This window comes from Grampus griseus, assembly GCF_964374135.1.
Source record: "Grampus griseus genome assembly, chromosome: 6".
In the NCBI taxonomy this organism is placed as follows: domain Eukaryota; kingdom Metazoa; phylum Chordata; class Mammalia; order Artiodactyla; family Delphinidae; genus Grampus; species Grampus griseus.
This window is the reverse complement of record NC_139000.1, coordinates 82083089-82099430: the sequence shown is the minus strand read 5'-3', so window position 1 is coordinate 82099430 and position 16342 is coordinate 82083089. Positions and strand designations below refer to the sequence as shown.

The window sequence follows — 16342 nt, the reverse complement described above, 5'->3', positions numbered from 1 at the left end:
AGGAATTCTACCTACAAAACTGTGCTGTGTGGAATGGGAGTGGGGAGGCAGGTGCAGATTCTATAATTCTGAAAATACAGGGAAGAGAATCCAGAAACAAGATAAGGATGTGGGAAGGGGGAAGAGTTTAAGTAGACCTGCAAAGAGGAAAACAAATCGCTTACAGATTAAAGGGACTCTGGATAAACACATATTATGTAGAGGCACAAAGGACATCAGGAAAGCAAAAGGAAAATGGAGAGGGGTGTACCCATGCCTGCACCCCAGATACCCACCATCTAAACTGATGATGTAATGAAATAGCTTTAGGGACTATAAGAACATTCAGAGGAACAACAGAGAGGTAGAGTTATCTTCCTTGAAAATTTCTACAACACAGGATTAATTAATTCTCTTCTGAAATGCTCAGATTGTGGTTTTGTGCTTCTCCCCAAGGATGTGGTCAACTGGTATAACTTCCTCCCTCCTCTCAAGGTGATACCCAGCGTGTGGCTCTTCAAAGCCTCCAAAGAAACATTGATTTCTGGCACGTAATCAATGCCTGCCTTGTAAGGCATTTGAGCCATTCATTCGGAACACAACAGAAAAGCTAAACCTAAGTTGGTCTTCCTTCTCCTGAAATCACAGGTTTCGTCCTCTCACTTGTTAACTGCTTCAGTTATGTCTGCACCTGCGGCATTGGCTATTTCTAAACTTTTTTGGCCTGAGACAGAAACACCTAAAATAACCCTCAAGAATGCCATGAAAATGGAAAATGGGTAAGTGGGACACGTTCACCTAGTTATTAGTTATTGACTATACAAGCACGAGGTTGGTGGGAGGGGAGGTTTGCTTCAGTCCAAAGTACAGCAAAAATTTGATTATCAGAGAACACAATGAATTAAAGTGAATTTAATTTCCCATGACTATGTAGACTTCACCCAAAGTATCTTGTTTCAGTACTCAAGGAGATCTTTTCTAAATATCAATACCTAAATGTCAATACATTTCCTTGACTGTTCAGTGTAGATATTTCATTTAATTAACTTTTTTAGATTGAAGTATACTTGATTTTCAATATTATATTAGTTTTAGGTGAAGAGAGATTTAATTTTAAATATAGCATAGGGTTCATTGGGCCATGATTTAAGACTGTTAGAAAGCCATAGGATCACTGTTTCTGGAAGTTTCTTATATGATAGGGAAGAAAAGTGTGGTATCGGTATTCCTTTTTATTAAAATTTATTTATTTATATATTTATTAAAATATTTCTTTCTTTATTTGGCTGCATTAAGTCTTAGTTACGATGTGAGAGCTCTTCATTACAGCAGGCCGGCTTCTCTCTAGTTGTGGTGTGTGGGCTCAGTAGTTGAGGCACACAGGCTCTCTAGTTGTGGCACACAGTCTCTCTAGTTGTGATGCGTGGGCTCTAGAGCCCGTAAGCTTAGTTGTCCCACGGCATGTGGGATCTTAGTTCCCCGACCAGAGATCGAACCCACGTCCCCTGCATTGGAAGGCGGATTCTTAACCATCGGACCACCAGGGAAGTCCCAATATAGGTATTTCTAACCCCTCGTAGGTTCATTTACTTTTTGCTCTGTTCAAAAGAAAGAGAAGAGGGTGGAAAAAACTAAGGGATTTAGGGTATTCAAAAGTATGTCATTAAGTAACAGAATTCATCAGCCAATATGTTTCTGAGATTCATCCCTTGTTTGTATGTAGAGAGAGTCATAACCATGAGTGAAAAAGCAAGTTGCCAAAGAATATATATGGAATATGTGGATTTCACTTATATAGTTAGCAAGTATGTAAACTGACACAATGTATTATGTAGGGATAAAGAAAATTGAAAAGAAAGGGAATCATAAGCAAATTCCAATGGGCCAAGTACCTCTGATATTAGAGAGAAGAAGATGAGATGAAGTAGGGGGTGCTCAAAGCTGATGTGACTCTCCATTTCTTAAATGAGGTGGTGGATACACAGGCCTTCCTTGAATTGCTAGTTCTTTTACTGTGAATATTTTATAAATATTCTCTGGAAGCTACTTTTAATTAAATATCATTGTTAAAACCTGTAATATTTTTATCCCAGTTTTTTATTATAAACGCCTCCAAATTAAAAGAGTAGTATAACATTTAGACACTCATATGCCCATCACCTACACTCAACAATTATAAATCCCATCATGATTTCACGGAATTCAGGTATTTCAGCCAGGACATGGGTCTGAGAGTTTGTCTCTCCATTTGAATGAGCTCTGATTATGCCATTTCTACACCTGTGATGTCCATCCACTGATAATCCCTTGGTAATTCTGGAATTGCTATTTTTTGATAAAGTGATTCAAAGAATCTCCTAGAAGCCGCAGCACAGGGAGCATCCTCATCCATTCCCCTGGTGGCAAACATCGCTGCGAATTTGATTGCCTTCCTGGCCCTGTTGTCTTTTGTGAATTCAGCCCTGTCCTGGTTTGGAAACATGTTTGACTACCCACAACTGAGTTTCGAGGTATGATTCTATCATGCTTTTCCTCCTTTTTGTTTCTGCCAATCTTTGTTTAAAAATAAAATAGGTTTGTGAACAGCCTTTCCTAATGTGTATAGTGCACTCTTATACAATGTACAAACTTATCATGAATCCCACACCCCTTTTGCTGTCTCCTATCACCCTCCTTACCCCAACACAGAACCATTCTGTCCTGACCCCGTTCCCCAAAATCCAGGTTACTTCAAATGACCCAATTTCAACCTTGACTCCTAATGGATATAGACAGGCTAGAGAATGCACAGGGATCTCTGTGCCTAAAAGACACACAGAGGGGGCGGGAACAATCTGGTCATGAGCGTGAGGCCGAAGAACCGGAAGCAAATCACTACTCTAATAAGGTATCCATTTTTGGGTTTTGTAGGTAATATGCTCCTACATCTTCATGCCCTTTTCCTTCATGATGGGAGTGGACTGGCAAGACAGCTTTATGGTTGCCAGACTCATAGGTTATAAGACATTCTTCAATGAATTTGTGGCTTATCAGAAACTCTCAGAATTGATCCATTTAAGGCAAGAGAGTGGACCCAAATTTGTGGATGGTGTGCAGCAATATATGTCGGTGAGTAAATTTTTCCCCCCAATATACTTCTTTGTCACACACATACATTCATCAAACAGCTGCTGGTGCCTCTGTGTGTCAGGCACCATGCTAGGCATTTGGGGTACATCAGAAGGAAACAGGCCCAAAATCTCTGACATCATAATGTACATAATGACTCATAATTGTCATTTGTGTTGAGTTAATCACAGCGTCTGTGCGCACGCACATGCGCGTGTGTGTGTGTACAGAAAGAAACGCAGCTAATCCTTACCACTGTGATCATTTACCTTTGAGCACTATCAGTACAAACCCAGAGTCATATGAGCTGGGATTGGAGTCAATCAACAGATATTTATGGAATGTCTTCTGTGAGCACTGTGCTATGTACCGAGGCCATGGTGTTGAATGAGTGATAAGGCCTCTGCTCTCATGGGGCTCATAGTCTAATGACCAGGAAGGACTCTTCCTTCCTATTTAAGAAATTTTTTGAACTCTGAGAAACTGCCTAAGTGCCGCATAGCACCTGGACATCGAAAGAAACAGTGAGACACAGTAACTACTCTCCAAGTGAATGAGGGAAGAGAAAAAGCTCAGGGCCTTTCAGACAAGCACCCTGTAATTATGTCAGGATTTCGGGTCCATAGCCTGCAAGGAGATGCTCATGTCTGCTTGGCCTTGAATGGGATGAGGGAACTTGGAGGAGGCCATTATTTAAGCCATATTTGCAGCTGAGTCTCTAACTTCTACTTTCCAGAAGAACAGAATTGTCACACGTGGAAACTCTTAGGGAAATGGTGAACATTTCCGACCACCACCATGACTCATTAAAACAATCCATTTGGAATGAATGTCCTGGGCAGGTATTTGGCTTTAAAAGGAACGGGGAGGGAAAGCATGCTGCCCAAGGTTCTAACTGAGACTGCCCGCCTCTGACCACCACCACCATCTCACCCAAACACCAAACATGCAAATTTTCCTCCCACCTGTCACACAAATACCACAGCAAACTCCAGGAGAGTACTGATTTGTATTTTACGGTCAGGGCATTTTGACCCACACATCTGATATGAACAAGAGCTCTAGGACAATAGGTCTCCTGCATCTCAAATGTTCATTCTTCAACTGACCACTCAATGGAGCTTGGCCAAATGTCCTCATTGTTTGGATGCCACCACAAACTAGCTTGCTTCTCTGCCAAAAGTAAAGAATAGGCTAAATTAAGTGAAATGTTTTCCATCCCCAACTGGCAGTTGCCTGGAGAACGTAGTTTTGCTAAAAGGAAGCTCTCAGTTCTGGTTGTGCTAAGCAGGTTTGTGAACAGGTTATTAAGAGGACAGAAATAGAACAGTAGAGCTGATTTAGGTTGGGAGTGAGCCCAACCAGAGGCAGACCCACAGAAGATATTTGGAGATATGAGCTCAATGGCTTCTGCTATTGTTGAGTCACAAAGGGGAAAACATTTTGTTTTTCCCAATTTGTTATTTCCAATCAACCAAATGGGGGTGAGTTCCTACAATTTCTGTTTACCAACCAACAAGTGGTGGGAGTGTCCCACCATCTACTGGAAAAAGTACCACGTGACTAAAACATTTGATCTGGGTCCATGAGGCAAAAACCCAGTGTAATCCATTGCATTATGATGACCTCCATCTAAGCGGTCAGAATGTGTAGGTGCAGACGGCCAACAGGCACATGGAAAGATGCTCAACATCACTAATTATTAGAGAAATGCAAATCAACACTATGAGGTATCACCTCACACCAGTCAGAATGGCCATCATTAAAAAGTCTACAAATAATAAATGCTGGAGAGGCTGTGTAGAAAAGGTAACCCTCCTACACTGTTGGTGGGAATGTACATTAGTGCAACCACTATGGAAAACAGTATGGAGGTTCCTCAAAAAACTAAAAATAGAGTTTCCACATGATCCAGCAATCCCACCCCTGGGCATATATCTGGACAAAACTATAATAAGAAAAGATACATGCACCCCAGTGTTCATAGCAGCACTATTTACAATAGCCAAGACATGGATGCAACCTAAATATCCATCGACAGATGAATGGATAAAGAAGGTATGGTCGGTATACATAACATAATACTACTCAGCCATAGAAAAGAATGAAATGATGCCATTTGCAGTGACATGGGTGGACCTAGAGATTATCATACTAAGTGAAGTAAGTCAGAAAGAGAAAGACAAATACCATACGATATCACTTATATCTAAGTGGAATCTAAAATATGACACAGATGAACTTATTTACGAAATAGAAACAGACTCACAGACAGAAAACAAACTTATGGTTACCAACGGGGAAAGGAGGAGGGGGAAGGGATAAATTAGGAGTTTGGAATTAGCAGATACAAACTACTATATATAAAATTGATAAACAACAAGGTCCTACTGTATAGCACAGGGAACTATATTTAATACCCTATAATAAATCCTAATGGAAAAGAATATATATATATATATGTGTGTGTGTGTGTTTGTGTGTGTGTATATATATATGTTTATATAAATATATATATATATATAACTGAATCACTTTGCTGTACAGCAGAAACTAACACAATGTTGTAAATCAACTATACTTCAATTAAAAGAATAAGAGAAATGTGTATGTAGCACGTTGTCCCCAGAATGAGCTCTTTATCACTCCACCATTTTCATCATTTTCTCCTTCTTAAATATAATACTTTGCATGTTTGTTTGTTTACACATAAAACATACCATGGTACAGAATTCAAGAGGTACAAGAGATGTGGAGGGAAAAGCAAGTCATCCTCCCTATTTCTTTGTCATTCACCTCCTCTCCCTGTTCCACATTATGCTCACTGTTGTTAGTGTTGCTCTTTGCTCTTGGTAACATATCTTGGATGCCACGCCATATCAATGCCTGTGACACAGTATGAGCACATCATAACTTATTTTAACCAGTCCCTTGTTGATGAACACAGTTACCAATTTTTTGCTATTAGAAGTAATGCTACAATGACTGTCCTTGAGGCACCTTTGCTCCTGTGCAAGGAGAGCTGGAAGATGTATTATGGATGGATTAGATTCCACTTAGATATAAGTGATATCATATGGTATTTGTCTTTCCATCACATAATCCTACACATTTATGGGCAAAGGCAAAGTGGAATCATCCCAGCCTCCTTTTCCTCTTATCATAAAACCCTACATGGCCACATCTGTGTATCCCTTTCCCACAGATCCCCAGAGCGCGAGAGAGGAATCTCAAGCACTTTATGCCATCTCCCTCCTCACGGTCTCTTAACAAGCTTGCCTATTTTTGAAGCCAACTGAACTAAATGAAAAGCACTAGACAGAGCAGGGGACAAAGATGATGAGCTTTTCCAGAAACAGCAGACTGCTCAAATACTTGAAATATTTTTTTCCTGCCCACTATATGCACACTGATTGAGAATATCGACAAAGGAGTTCTCAGAAATTATGAAAGAAAAGAGGAGCCTTATAATCAACAAAAAACTTACCATGAGAAAAAAAACTTAACCACGAGCACTTGAGTCTTGAATGTGAGCTTTTAAAAATCCAGTTAGTGAAAGAAAAAAGAAAAGGTTTGTTCTTTGAACCAAATCATAGATTTTCCTCAGGATTTTGGAAAAGAAAATTATTGCCTCAGTTGTGTGGGTGCCTTTGCCAGATTGGCTGTGCCTCTGGTGAACAACCGAACCTATTGAATCTTCCAAGCCTCCCATAATCAGCCCCTCAACCTGAGGAAGATTGTCTGGCCTGAGCAGCACCTCTTGCCTATTGGAATAGAGGAGGGTCATGCTCACGCTTCCAAGAATTCACCTGCCATCTTCTTACTGCCCTGTGAAAGGACTATTCACTCTCCCACTACCTAACATTCCTATGGTCTGGTCAGAGCTGAGGAACAAAGAAAGGCAAGCACACACCACAGTCAGCTGAAAGGAGCCCCTCTGGTATCTGTGAGCTTCGTTTTTACTAAGGTAATTCCTTTTCACTGAAGTATAATTTGCATACAAAAAAGGCCTATTTTTGGTGTACGTATGTTTTGATAAATCTGTCACCTGCGTAACCATGACCACAAACAATCAAGATACCACACATTTCCACCACACCTAGAAAACTTCCCTCATGGCCAGTTGTCAACAACACCCCATCCCACCCCAACCCAGTCCCAGGAAACCAGTGATCTTTCTCTTACTATAGATCACTTTTGCTTGTTCTAGAATTTCATATAAATGGACTCATTTAGGATTCATGTTGTTGCATGTATTAGTTTTTTCCTTTCTACTGCAGAGTAGTATCCTTTTTTAATGCATATCCACACCTTATTTATCCATTCGCCAATTGAATGGCATTTGAGTTGTTTCCAGCTTGGGGCTATTGTGAATAAAGCTGTTATAAACATTCACGTACAGTCTTCTTGAAGACACGTTTTTATTTCTCCTGGGAACATTCCTAGGAGTGGCATTACTGGGTCATACAGGCTGTTATGTTAATTTGATAAGAAACTGCCAAGTATGTTTGTATTTTACAAACAGGCCGTGTCAGTTTACATTCCCACCAACAATGTACAAGAGTTCCAATTGCTCAACATCCCTGCCAACACTGGGTGTTGTCCTTCTTTTTTAGCCATTTTAGTGGATGTGTAGTGAGCTCATTGTTTTAATTTAATTTGCATTTTCCTGGTGATTAGTGACGTCAAACATCTTCTCATGTGCTTATTTCGGCCATTTGCTTATCTTTTGTGAAATCTCTTTATGTTTTTTATTGGGTGCTTGTCTTCTTAATGAGTTATAACAGTTCTTTATACATTCTGAATAAGTCCTTTGTCAAATAAATGTAATGTGAGTATTTTCTGGGACCAATTTTGTATTGTCAGCAGCTAGTACTGTGCCTGACACAATATAGCAAGTGGTCAGGTCATACTGAATATTAGAGTTATCATCGAGCAGAAAATAGCATTTGTAGAGGCCAACAGTACCAACTCCAAGGACTTCATGGAGAGTCTCTGAATCCACACAGCCCCTTTCCCTCCCTGAAAATTCAAGGGGAGGACTTCCCTGGTGGCGCAGTGGTTAAGAATCTGCCTGCCAATGCAGGGAACACGGGTTCAATCCCTGGTCCAGCAAGATCCCACATGCCGCAGAGCAACTAAGCCCGTGCACCACAACTACTGAGCCTGCGTGCCGCAACTACTGAAGTCTGCGCGTCTAGAGCCCATGCTCCACGACAAGAGAAGCCACCGCAATGAGAAGCCCACGCACCACAACAAAGAGTAGCCCCCACTTGCTACAACTAGAGAAAGCCCACAGGCAGCAACGAAGACCGCTCACAGCCAAAAAAAAAAAAAAAATTCAAGGGGAGGTGGAAAAAAGAGACCAGGAAGCAACAGGTGTTTGACACCATACACTGTACATTTATTTGTCAATATTGATTCTATAGTCGGAATAGGAAGCCCAGTTAGGATATCAGATATACTCAGCTGGGTCACATCATGTATACATCTGTGTGTTTATGCTTATTTCTAGATTCGTGCTGAGACAATTGCCACTTATGCTCTCTGTGGCTTTGCCAATTTTGGTTCCCTAGGAATAGTGATCGGCGGACTCAGTAAGTGAAAAGAATATTCTCCAACAATAGATATGATATAAACATTCTTCCAATCTCCATGTTGCTCTGTAACATTATTTGTGTCTGAAAAAAAGAGCTCTGCAACAGCAATAAATTCTTTTGGGTCTATTTTTTATCCCTGCTCTGCAATGTAGTTTTTCCCATGTCTATTCAAGCTAATGTCGGGAAAAATTTGCTCAAATGTACAGGTGTTACTCCACTCAAAGATGACAAATAGATTACACTTTGTCTGCTAATTCCAATAGATTTATAATGACCAGCTAGAGAAGGATTCTGAGGGCCAGTGGAAATTCAATGGGAAAATGCCGTGATTAATTAATTCTATGCCACCACGGGCAAAGAAGGAGATGGTGACAGATGAGGTGCAGATATTTGGAATCCTTCCTTGAAACCCATTTGCCTTGTCATGCCCTCATGAACATACTGTGAGTTCTCCTACGCCAGAGAAACTTCTCTGGACGTGGAGCTCATCACTAAGCTCTTGAATCTTGAATTTTCCAGCTCAGTTTAAAAAAAGAAAAGTCAACGGACCTGAGACTCCAGCCCCAGAACAATTCTCAAAGGCTGGGAATTTGGAATTCTAATCAATAGGCTCAACATTAATCTGCCATGCTTGCTTCCACATTTCCCAGCATCCATAGCTCCTTCCAGAAAGCATGACATCGCCGCAGGAGCAGTGAGAGCTCTGATTGCGGGGACCGTCGCCTGCTTCATGACAGCCTGCATCGCAGGTACTGCATTGCATCCTCTGTGTCCGGTCTCCCTGTGCTCAGAGGATGGCAGCTTTGGGGGGACGGTGCCTCTGCAGAGAGCTGAGAGGCACAGCTGCCATTAAGCAGATTGTGAAGTGAAAAGTGTGGAGCATGGTGGAGAAGCCAAGAATAGAAGGAGAGTTCAGTGACTTCATTAATTAAATAAACAGAACTCTGTTCCACTTCCAGGCATGCTTACCAGCACTCCTGTGGACAGCAACTGTCATCACATTTTGGAGAATGCCTTCAACTCCAGCTTGGTTAGAAACACAACCGATGTAGTATCTTGTTGCCAGAGTCTATTGAACAGGTATTGTATTCTTGATGATAACTTCTTTATATCCATCAATAATAATAAAAATAGACCGAAAGATCTCAACCACTTATTTTTGTAACTTCATAACTCTTAATATAAGAACTTGTCTGGCAGTTCTAACCACCTTTCATCTTGACTAACTAAGACTAGAAACCATAGCACTAACCAGCGCTGCTCAAACATTTTAATATGCCCCCAGCTGTGTATTAGGTGCTTTGTATGAATTAGCTCACTTAAACCTTGCAGCCGCTGTATAAGTTAGGCACTACTGCTTTTTTAAGCATTAGATAAAATCTGGGTTTGGGGAGGCAACGTCACCTACCCAAGCAAAATGAGTGCAAACAAGATCAAGATAGAAAGACCCAAGAAAATTGGGGTCTTTCTGCCCATAGAGCCCATGCCCTAGTAGTTACTAGGTACTGCCTCCCTTTCAAGGGTATCAAGCAATGCAGGCTTCCCTGACAACATGATGATGGTGACGCTACAGTGGATGAGGGGCCATCAGTGACCCATGCCAGCCACCCCCATTCTGTACAGTCTCTATCTTCAGAAGCAGTATCACCACTCCATCTGCCCTTCTTAATGTGCACGTGTTTTTTTAAGGATTGCTTCTATCCTTTATTCTTTTACTCTAGAGGAAATAAGGTGAGTCTTTCAGGCCAAACAGGATTTAAGAGTCAAAACTACTTCTCTGGTGCCTCTGTCCTTAACCCACCCTAACTGGAATGTGAGGCAGGATATCAGCTTCTCGCCCTATGCAATCTCTAATATGTCATCTTCTGCTCATCTACTGTTTCTGTTTTCTAAGGTTCAACTAACTGTTTTATTCTACTTTTCACCAGCACTGTTGTCAACGGTCCCGGTGAGGTCATCCCAGCAGGAAACCATAGCCTATATTCTTTGAAACACTGCTGCAATTTGTTGAATCCACCAACACTAAACTGCAGTTGGATTCCTTTTTGAGTTCAGCCACTTCTCCAACAGAAAAAATGTGAAAAAAGAAAAAATGTGAAAAAGGTTTTGGAATACCTTGAGTAATTTATTTGTGTTTTCATTCTTGTTCATGCACAAGAGTAATTTTTTTAAATCCATGTGTAAATAGTTGACTTGTGTTTGTGTGTGTGTGTGTGGTGATGGTGGTGATGATGAAGTAGGGATCTAAATGCCCAAAGGACTCTTTATCTCCGAAGTACAATATACTAGGATATTTCTTATTATTGATCATTTGTAACATATTTTTCTTGGAACTTACTGTGCCCTTTCAGTATTTAGACTTTATTTTAGAAATAAAATTGCATTAAATCTTTAAAAAAATCTAGTGTATATTTTATACTTAGAGCTTATCTTGAGAAGCTAAATTTTCATTGGCAAGACGTCATAAAATTTACAACTGAAAAATAAATTTACATACCCAGGTTGTTCCAGATAATACCTAAAAGTTTTCCAATAACTGAAATTAGTATCAGTTTTTAAATTTTAGTTCCTCAGTTCCATATATGAAATAGCTCCATATTTCAAATATTCATGATTAACATAATGGACAATGAAATTTTACAGGATGATTTCCTACATGAATTGAAGTGTGTGTATATATTTGGTTTTAATATATGTTGCCAGACTGCTTCTTAGAGAAATACGTTGTCTTAATTTTTATCTGCTTTGCAATATAAATTCTCTGATGTGTTTTATTCATCTACTTCTGTGAGTATGTGTGATATTTCCTTTTAAATACTATATGTTCACATAAGTTGCATGCTGATTTCTTTTTTAATGTTGTTTCTTTCTTTTTTTTTTTTGCGGTATGCGGGCCTCTCACCGCTGTGGCCTCTCCCATTGCGGAGCACAGGCTCCGGATGCGCAGGCTCAGCGGCCATGGCTCACGGGCCCAGCCGCTCCGCGGCACGTGGGATCCTTCCAGATCGGGGCACGAACCCGCGTCCCGTGCATCGGCAGGCGGACTCCCAACCACTGCGCCACCAGGGAAGCCCTGTTGTTTCTTTTTTAATGTTTGAGGGAGGGAGATATTATTCCTGAGCCATATTATGGGAAAGGATAGTAAGGGTAGGATCAGGCAAATCAGCTGGTGAGCACTTGAGGCTCGTTGCCTGCAGAAACCTTATCAATCCCCCGTGAACATTGTGAGTGGCTCTGGGCTGGCTGGAAGTTTCCCTTTTCCCAGTGAAGCCAGTCGATGGAGAGTTTTGGTGGACGGTGATGTCTTCACTCTTCTTTGGCAGACATAGAAGCTGGAGGGCTCTTTGTTCCTCACAGTTTATCCTTCACCCAGCCATAGTCTTCTAAGATGTCAAAGATGGAGTGTCTGTGTGTTTCCTGTGTGTTTCCTCGGTTGTCGCCTGAGGTCACTTAGTGCTGACAGCATGTTGCTGTCAGTCTGTGCACCCTGACCTTGTTTCAAGCCAAGGCTGTGAAATCTACTTTGAAGAATTCTGCACTGTCTTGTCTGTCCATGAAATCCGAAGTCCCTAGCCGTCTTTCTGAGTCTGTCTTTCACACTGACACAGTTTTCACTAATCTGAAAGCCCTTTTTTATTTTATTTTATTTTTTAAACATCTTTATTGCAGTATAATTGCTGTACAATGGTGTGTTAATTTCTCCTTTATAACAAAGTGAATCAGCTATACATATACATATGTCCCCATATCTCCTCCCTCTTGCGTCTCCCTCCCCACCCTCCCTATCCCACCCCTCTAGGTGGTCACAAAGCACTGAGGTGATCTCCCTGTGCTATGTGGCTGCTTCCCACTATCTATCTATTTTACATTTGGTAGTATATATCAGTCCATGCCACTCTCTCACTTCATCCCAGCTTACCCTTCCCCCTCCCTGTGTCCTCAAGTCCATTCTCTACATCTGCATCTTTATTCCTGTCCTGCTCCTATGTTCTTCAGAACCATTTTTTGAAAGCCCTTTTTTAAATACAGTTATGAGTCCAGTTATGAATGTTTCCTAATTTCAATGAAGATGGAAGTTTGCTTTCCAGCTTTTTATTCTCCTTGTTATTTTCCATTGGCTTGCAAAAGGGGAGGGGGTCAGAAATGGCATTTCTCTCTCCAATCCAGAAGCTATAGTTATAAACAAATTCTCTGACCTTACAGAAGACTTAGGGTCTCAGCCAAAAATAGTTGGAGTCATAGAATATGGACATTTTTCTTTGATTTTTCTTTCCACTGGTAAAATAGAACATCTAAGCAATTAGGTCTGAGTGAGAAGGTCTCTGTAACTACACAGATTACTAACATGCATAATTTTGAAAATGCTCCCACGCTAATTGCTTTCATGTTTCTGTGGTTTAGTTAGGCTGGTAGGCCATTGTGAAGAGCTTAAGATGTGCACCTGCCCAGTGAGGCTGACTTCCAATTACAGAACAATTCCAAAATCAGGCATGCTTATAAAGAAGGTATTGAAGGACACAGTGTGCCAGGAAGGATTAAACTACTCTGAATGTACTGGAGCAGGGGCAGCGGAGGCGATCATTCACATTTTAAACAGGCAGGAGCACAGGATTAAAGAAATCCTTGGTACATGTGCACCATATGGGGCTAATGAACCACATGGTCCTAAGAAAAGCTACCTTTTTTACAGCCTGTTACTTAATAAAAGCAACTTTGTTTTAAGCTGAAGCAGGAAGAAAAGTGTACACTTGTCCATTCTTTTTCTGGATCACAAGCTTATGATGATGAATGTGTTTTCCTTTTTATTACAAAGGCAATGTGACTGCCCCTGGATGTAGAGGGAGTTCTTTCTACTCTGGTCTTTAGTAGACTACTTGGCATTTCTATTTCAAGAGACTCTAGAAAGTAAATGATGGATCTGCACCAAGTCAGTTCCTCTACTCACTATGCCTTTTGCAAAATAGGAAGACAGTGACTGATACAAGGGGTACAGCCTATAGCCATGGAATAGAAAAAAGCACTCAAATGACAATCTTGAGATTTAGTCCTCTGGCAACTGAAAACCAACCACTTTATTTTTTCTTTCTTTCTTTCTTTTTTCTTTTTTGGCCGCTTCCAGAGTCCTAACCACTGGACCGCCAAGGAATTCCCCAATCACTTTAGTATGAGAAACCAAGATTAGGAAAAAACTGATGTCTTACAAGTCATGTTTACGTGAAGAATCAGACCTGTATCTTCCATGCACTGGGCATGCTTCCAGTAACACTCATAAAATAAGAGGACAGTAGAATCCTAAGTCACTCAGAAATGCCTCATCTCCTTCCACACTCCCCCCAACCCACTTTAAGTCATGTAAAGCCACCAAATCTATAGATTACTATAGCTAAAAGGAGAATTAGGGCAATATTCCCTGGTCTAATCTGAGTTCCTTCAACTGCAGAGTAGTAGTAGACAGACTACTAATTCCTATGTATCTCCAGTACTAGTGCCTGACATCTAGTAGACATTCAGTAAATGTTTATTCGATGAATGAATGAATGAATATTGCAAAATGACTAACCTTCACATAAGCAAGAATAGTTAACTGGATCACTGTTAAAAACTTTGTAAAAATATCATCCAAAAATGCATACTCAGAATAAAAATTGCAAATGATATGCCAGTGTGTATAATGGAGAAATTGGAAATCTTCCTCCCACCTCAATCTCATTCCCCATAGTTAGCCACAGTGAACCCTGGTATCACTGTTAATTTTTCTCAGTATATAATAAACTATACAGTAAGTTATAACTGTCAAACTGGAGTGAATGAATCTTCTTTCAAGCCCAATGCCAGAATTACTTTCACCTTCTATTTCTTGGCAACATCATGCACATGATTTTGCTTGTCTTACAGCATTAACTGTCTTGAACAATGATTAGCAAATGAAGTTCAAGCAACTAGTCTTCCTGATAATCTCTGCAAGGCCAGTTGGCAATTCAGTAGTGTTATCTACCTTGAAGCTAAATGGAATCATTAAAAGCATCTCAATACCCAACATAAATAGGTGTACTTAAGTAACCAGATTCTTTCTGCTTGTATGAGCAATTGTTCTGCTATCATATTTGGAAAAGCTCTTATAGGAAATGGGAAACCACAAGCTGGTTGCAACTGCTGGCAGGATTCAGCAGCTAAGCGTCCATCTCTGGACCTGAACTGTCAGTGTCCAAATCCTGGCCCCAGCCACTAGCTCCATTACCTTAGATATTTATGTAACTGCTCTGTGCCTCAGTTTCCCCATCTATAAAGTGCAAACAAACACATCTCCTCCCTCATATTTTTGTGAGAATTAAGTAAGTTAAATCATATAAAGCACTTAGAAAAATGCCTCACAGAGAAAGGCTATAAAAGACACTTTTTCTTCATTAAGGTATCATTTATATACAATAAATGTACAGATTTTAAGTGTACGTTTTGATGAGTTTTGGCAAATACATACAGCCATGTGACCATCGCCCCAATCAAGATGGAGCACACTTCCATCATTTCAGAAAGCTCCCTGGTACCCCTCCCCAGTCAATCTCTCCCCCACGCTTCCATACTCCCAGGCAAGCCTGATTGATTTTCTTTCCCCTAGAGATTAGTTCAAATAAATGATTCAGCTAGAACATCATGTAAATGGATCCCGACAGCACATGATTTTTTGTCTCTTGCTTTTCTCATTCAGCATAATGAATTTAAGTTTTATCCAGTAGGTCATTCTGCTTTTATTGCCGAGTATTATTCCATTGTATGACTACACCACCATTTATATATCACTTCTACTCTTGATTGACATTTAGGTTGTCTTTAGTTTTTGTAGAATATTTGCTTTTGAGAGAGATTTCTATTTGCCACACACTCTTTAGGAGTATCGGAATATCTTAAGCTTCAGAAATATAAATTGGAATGTGAAGAAGGCATCGTTTGCCACATGGGGGCTTGCTCCTTATCACCCTTCCTCTCCCTCATAATCTTGCTGAATCTTTTTACTCTATGTTGTTCTTCACAGGGATTTTCAAGATGGCGGGCTTCAGGCCACAAACTGGAAGACCAGTGATGACTGAGCCTCAGTGGGGAATAACTGAGAGACTAGAGCACCATGAGGTCACTCTTGATTGAATAGAACATTGATTAGCCTGCTGCTACATACCGCATGATGGCACTTTCACTGTACCGCATTCTGAGAAAAATCACGGGGCTTTTCTAAGTCTCCAGTAAAAATAAATTACCTTAACATTAACTGTAGTACAAGAACATGAGTTAAAAATAGACAAGAAATGTAAAAAACATTTTGTAGTTTGCAAGTATTGTAGGAAAGCCCAACACATATTTGAGGTGAGCTTTGATCATACCATGATAGATTTTGGCTCCAATAGCTTGCAAGGTACAGAAGCATCCAGCAACTAACAATTTTGTTACTTAGGAGCTATGATAAACTTAATCCCATTTGTGGGAAAGATTGGCCAGTTCTTAAAAGCACTTGCGCAAAACAAAGACTCAAATTCTCATTAGAATTCACCCATCAAAATTCAACGTGCCCTTTCTGAGATGGACATCTCAAAGGGTTGAGAATTATTTGCTCTCTTTGACCATCCATTCATCAATGTCTGGCCATGTAAAACAGGTTATCCAGA

The 16342-nt window shown here is 40.4% G+C and overlaps 1 protein-coding gene across 1 annotated transcript in view; it reads left to right on the top strand.

The window, feature by feature from the left end:
• The window catches only part of SLC28A3 (solute carrier family 28 member 3), a gene marked incomplete at both ends in the record, with an annotated part of 57276 nt that extends 46540 nt beyond the window's left edge, over window positions 1–10736 (top strand). Inside the window, 7 exons of the mRNA XM_082655790.1 lie at window positions 628–758; window positions 2321–2489; window positions 2890–3087; window positions 8603–8684; window positions 9338–9436; window positions 9647–9767; window positions 10616–10736. Coding sequence (XP_082511916.1) covers window positions 628–758; window positions 2321–2489; window positions 2890–3087; window positions 8603–8684; window positions 9338–9436; window positions 9647–9767; window positions 10616–10736 — 921 coding nt within the window. The remainder of the gene's footprint in view (window positions 1–627; window positions 759–2320; window positions 2490–2889; window positions 3088–8602; window positions 8685–9337; window positions 9437–9646; window positions 9768–10615) is intronic.
• Window positions 10737–16342: the final 5606 nt, after the last annotated feature.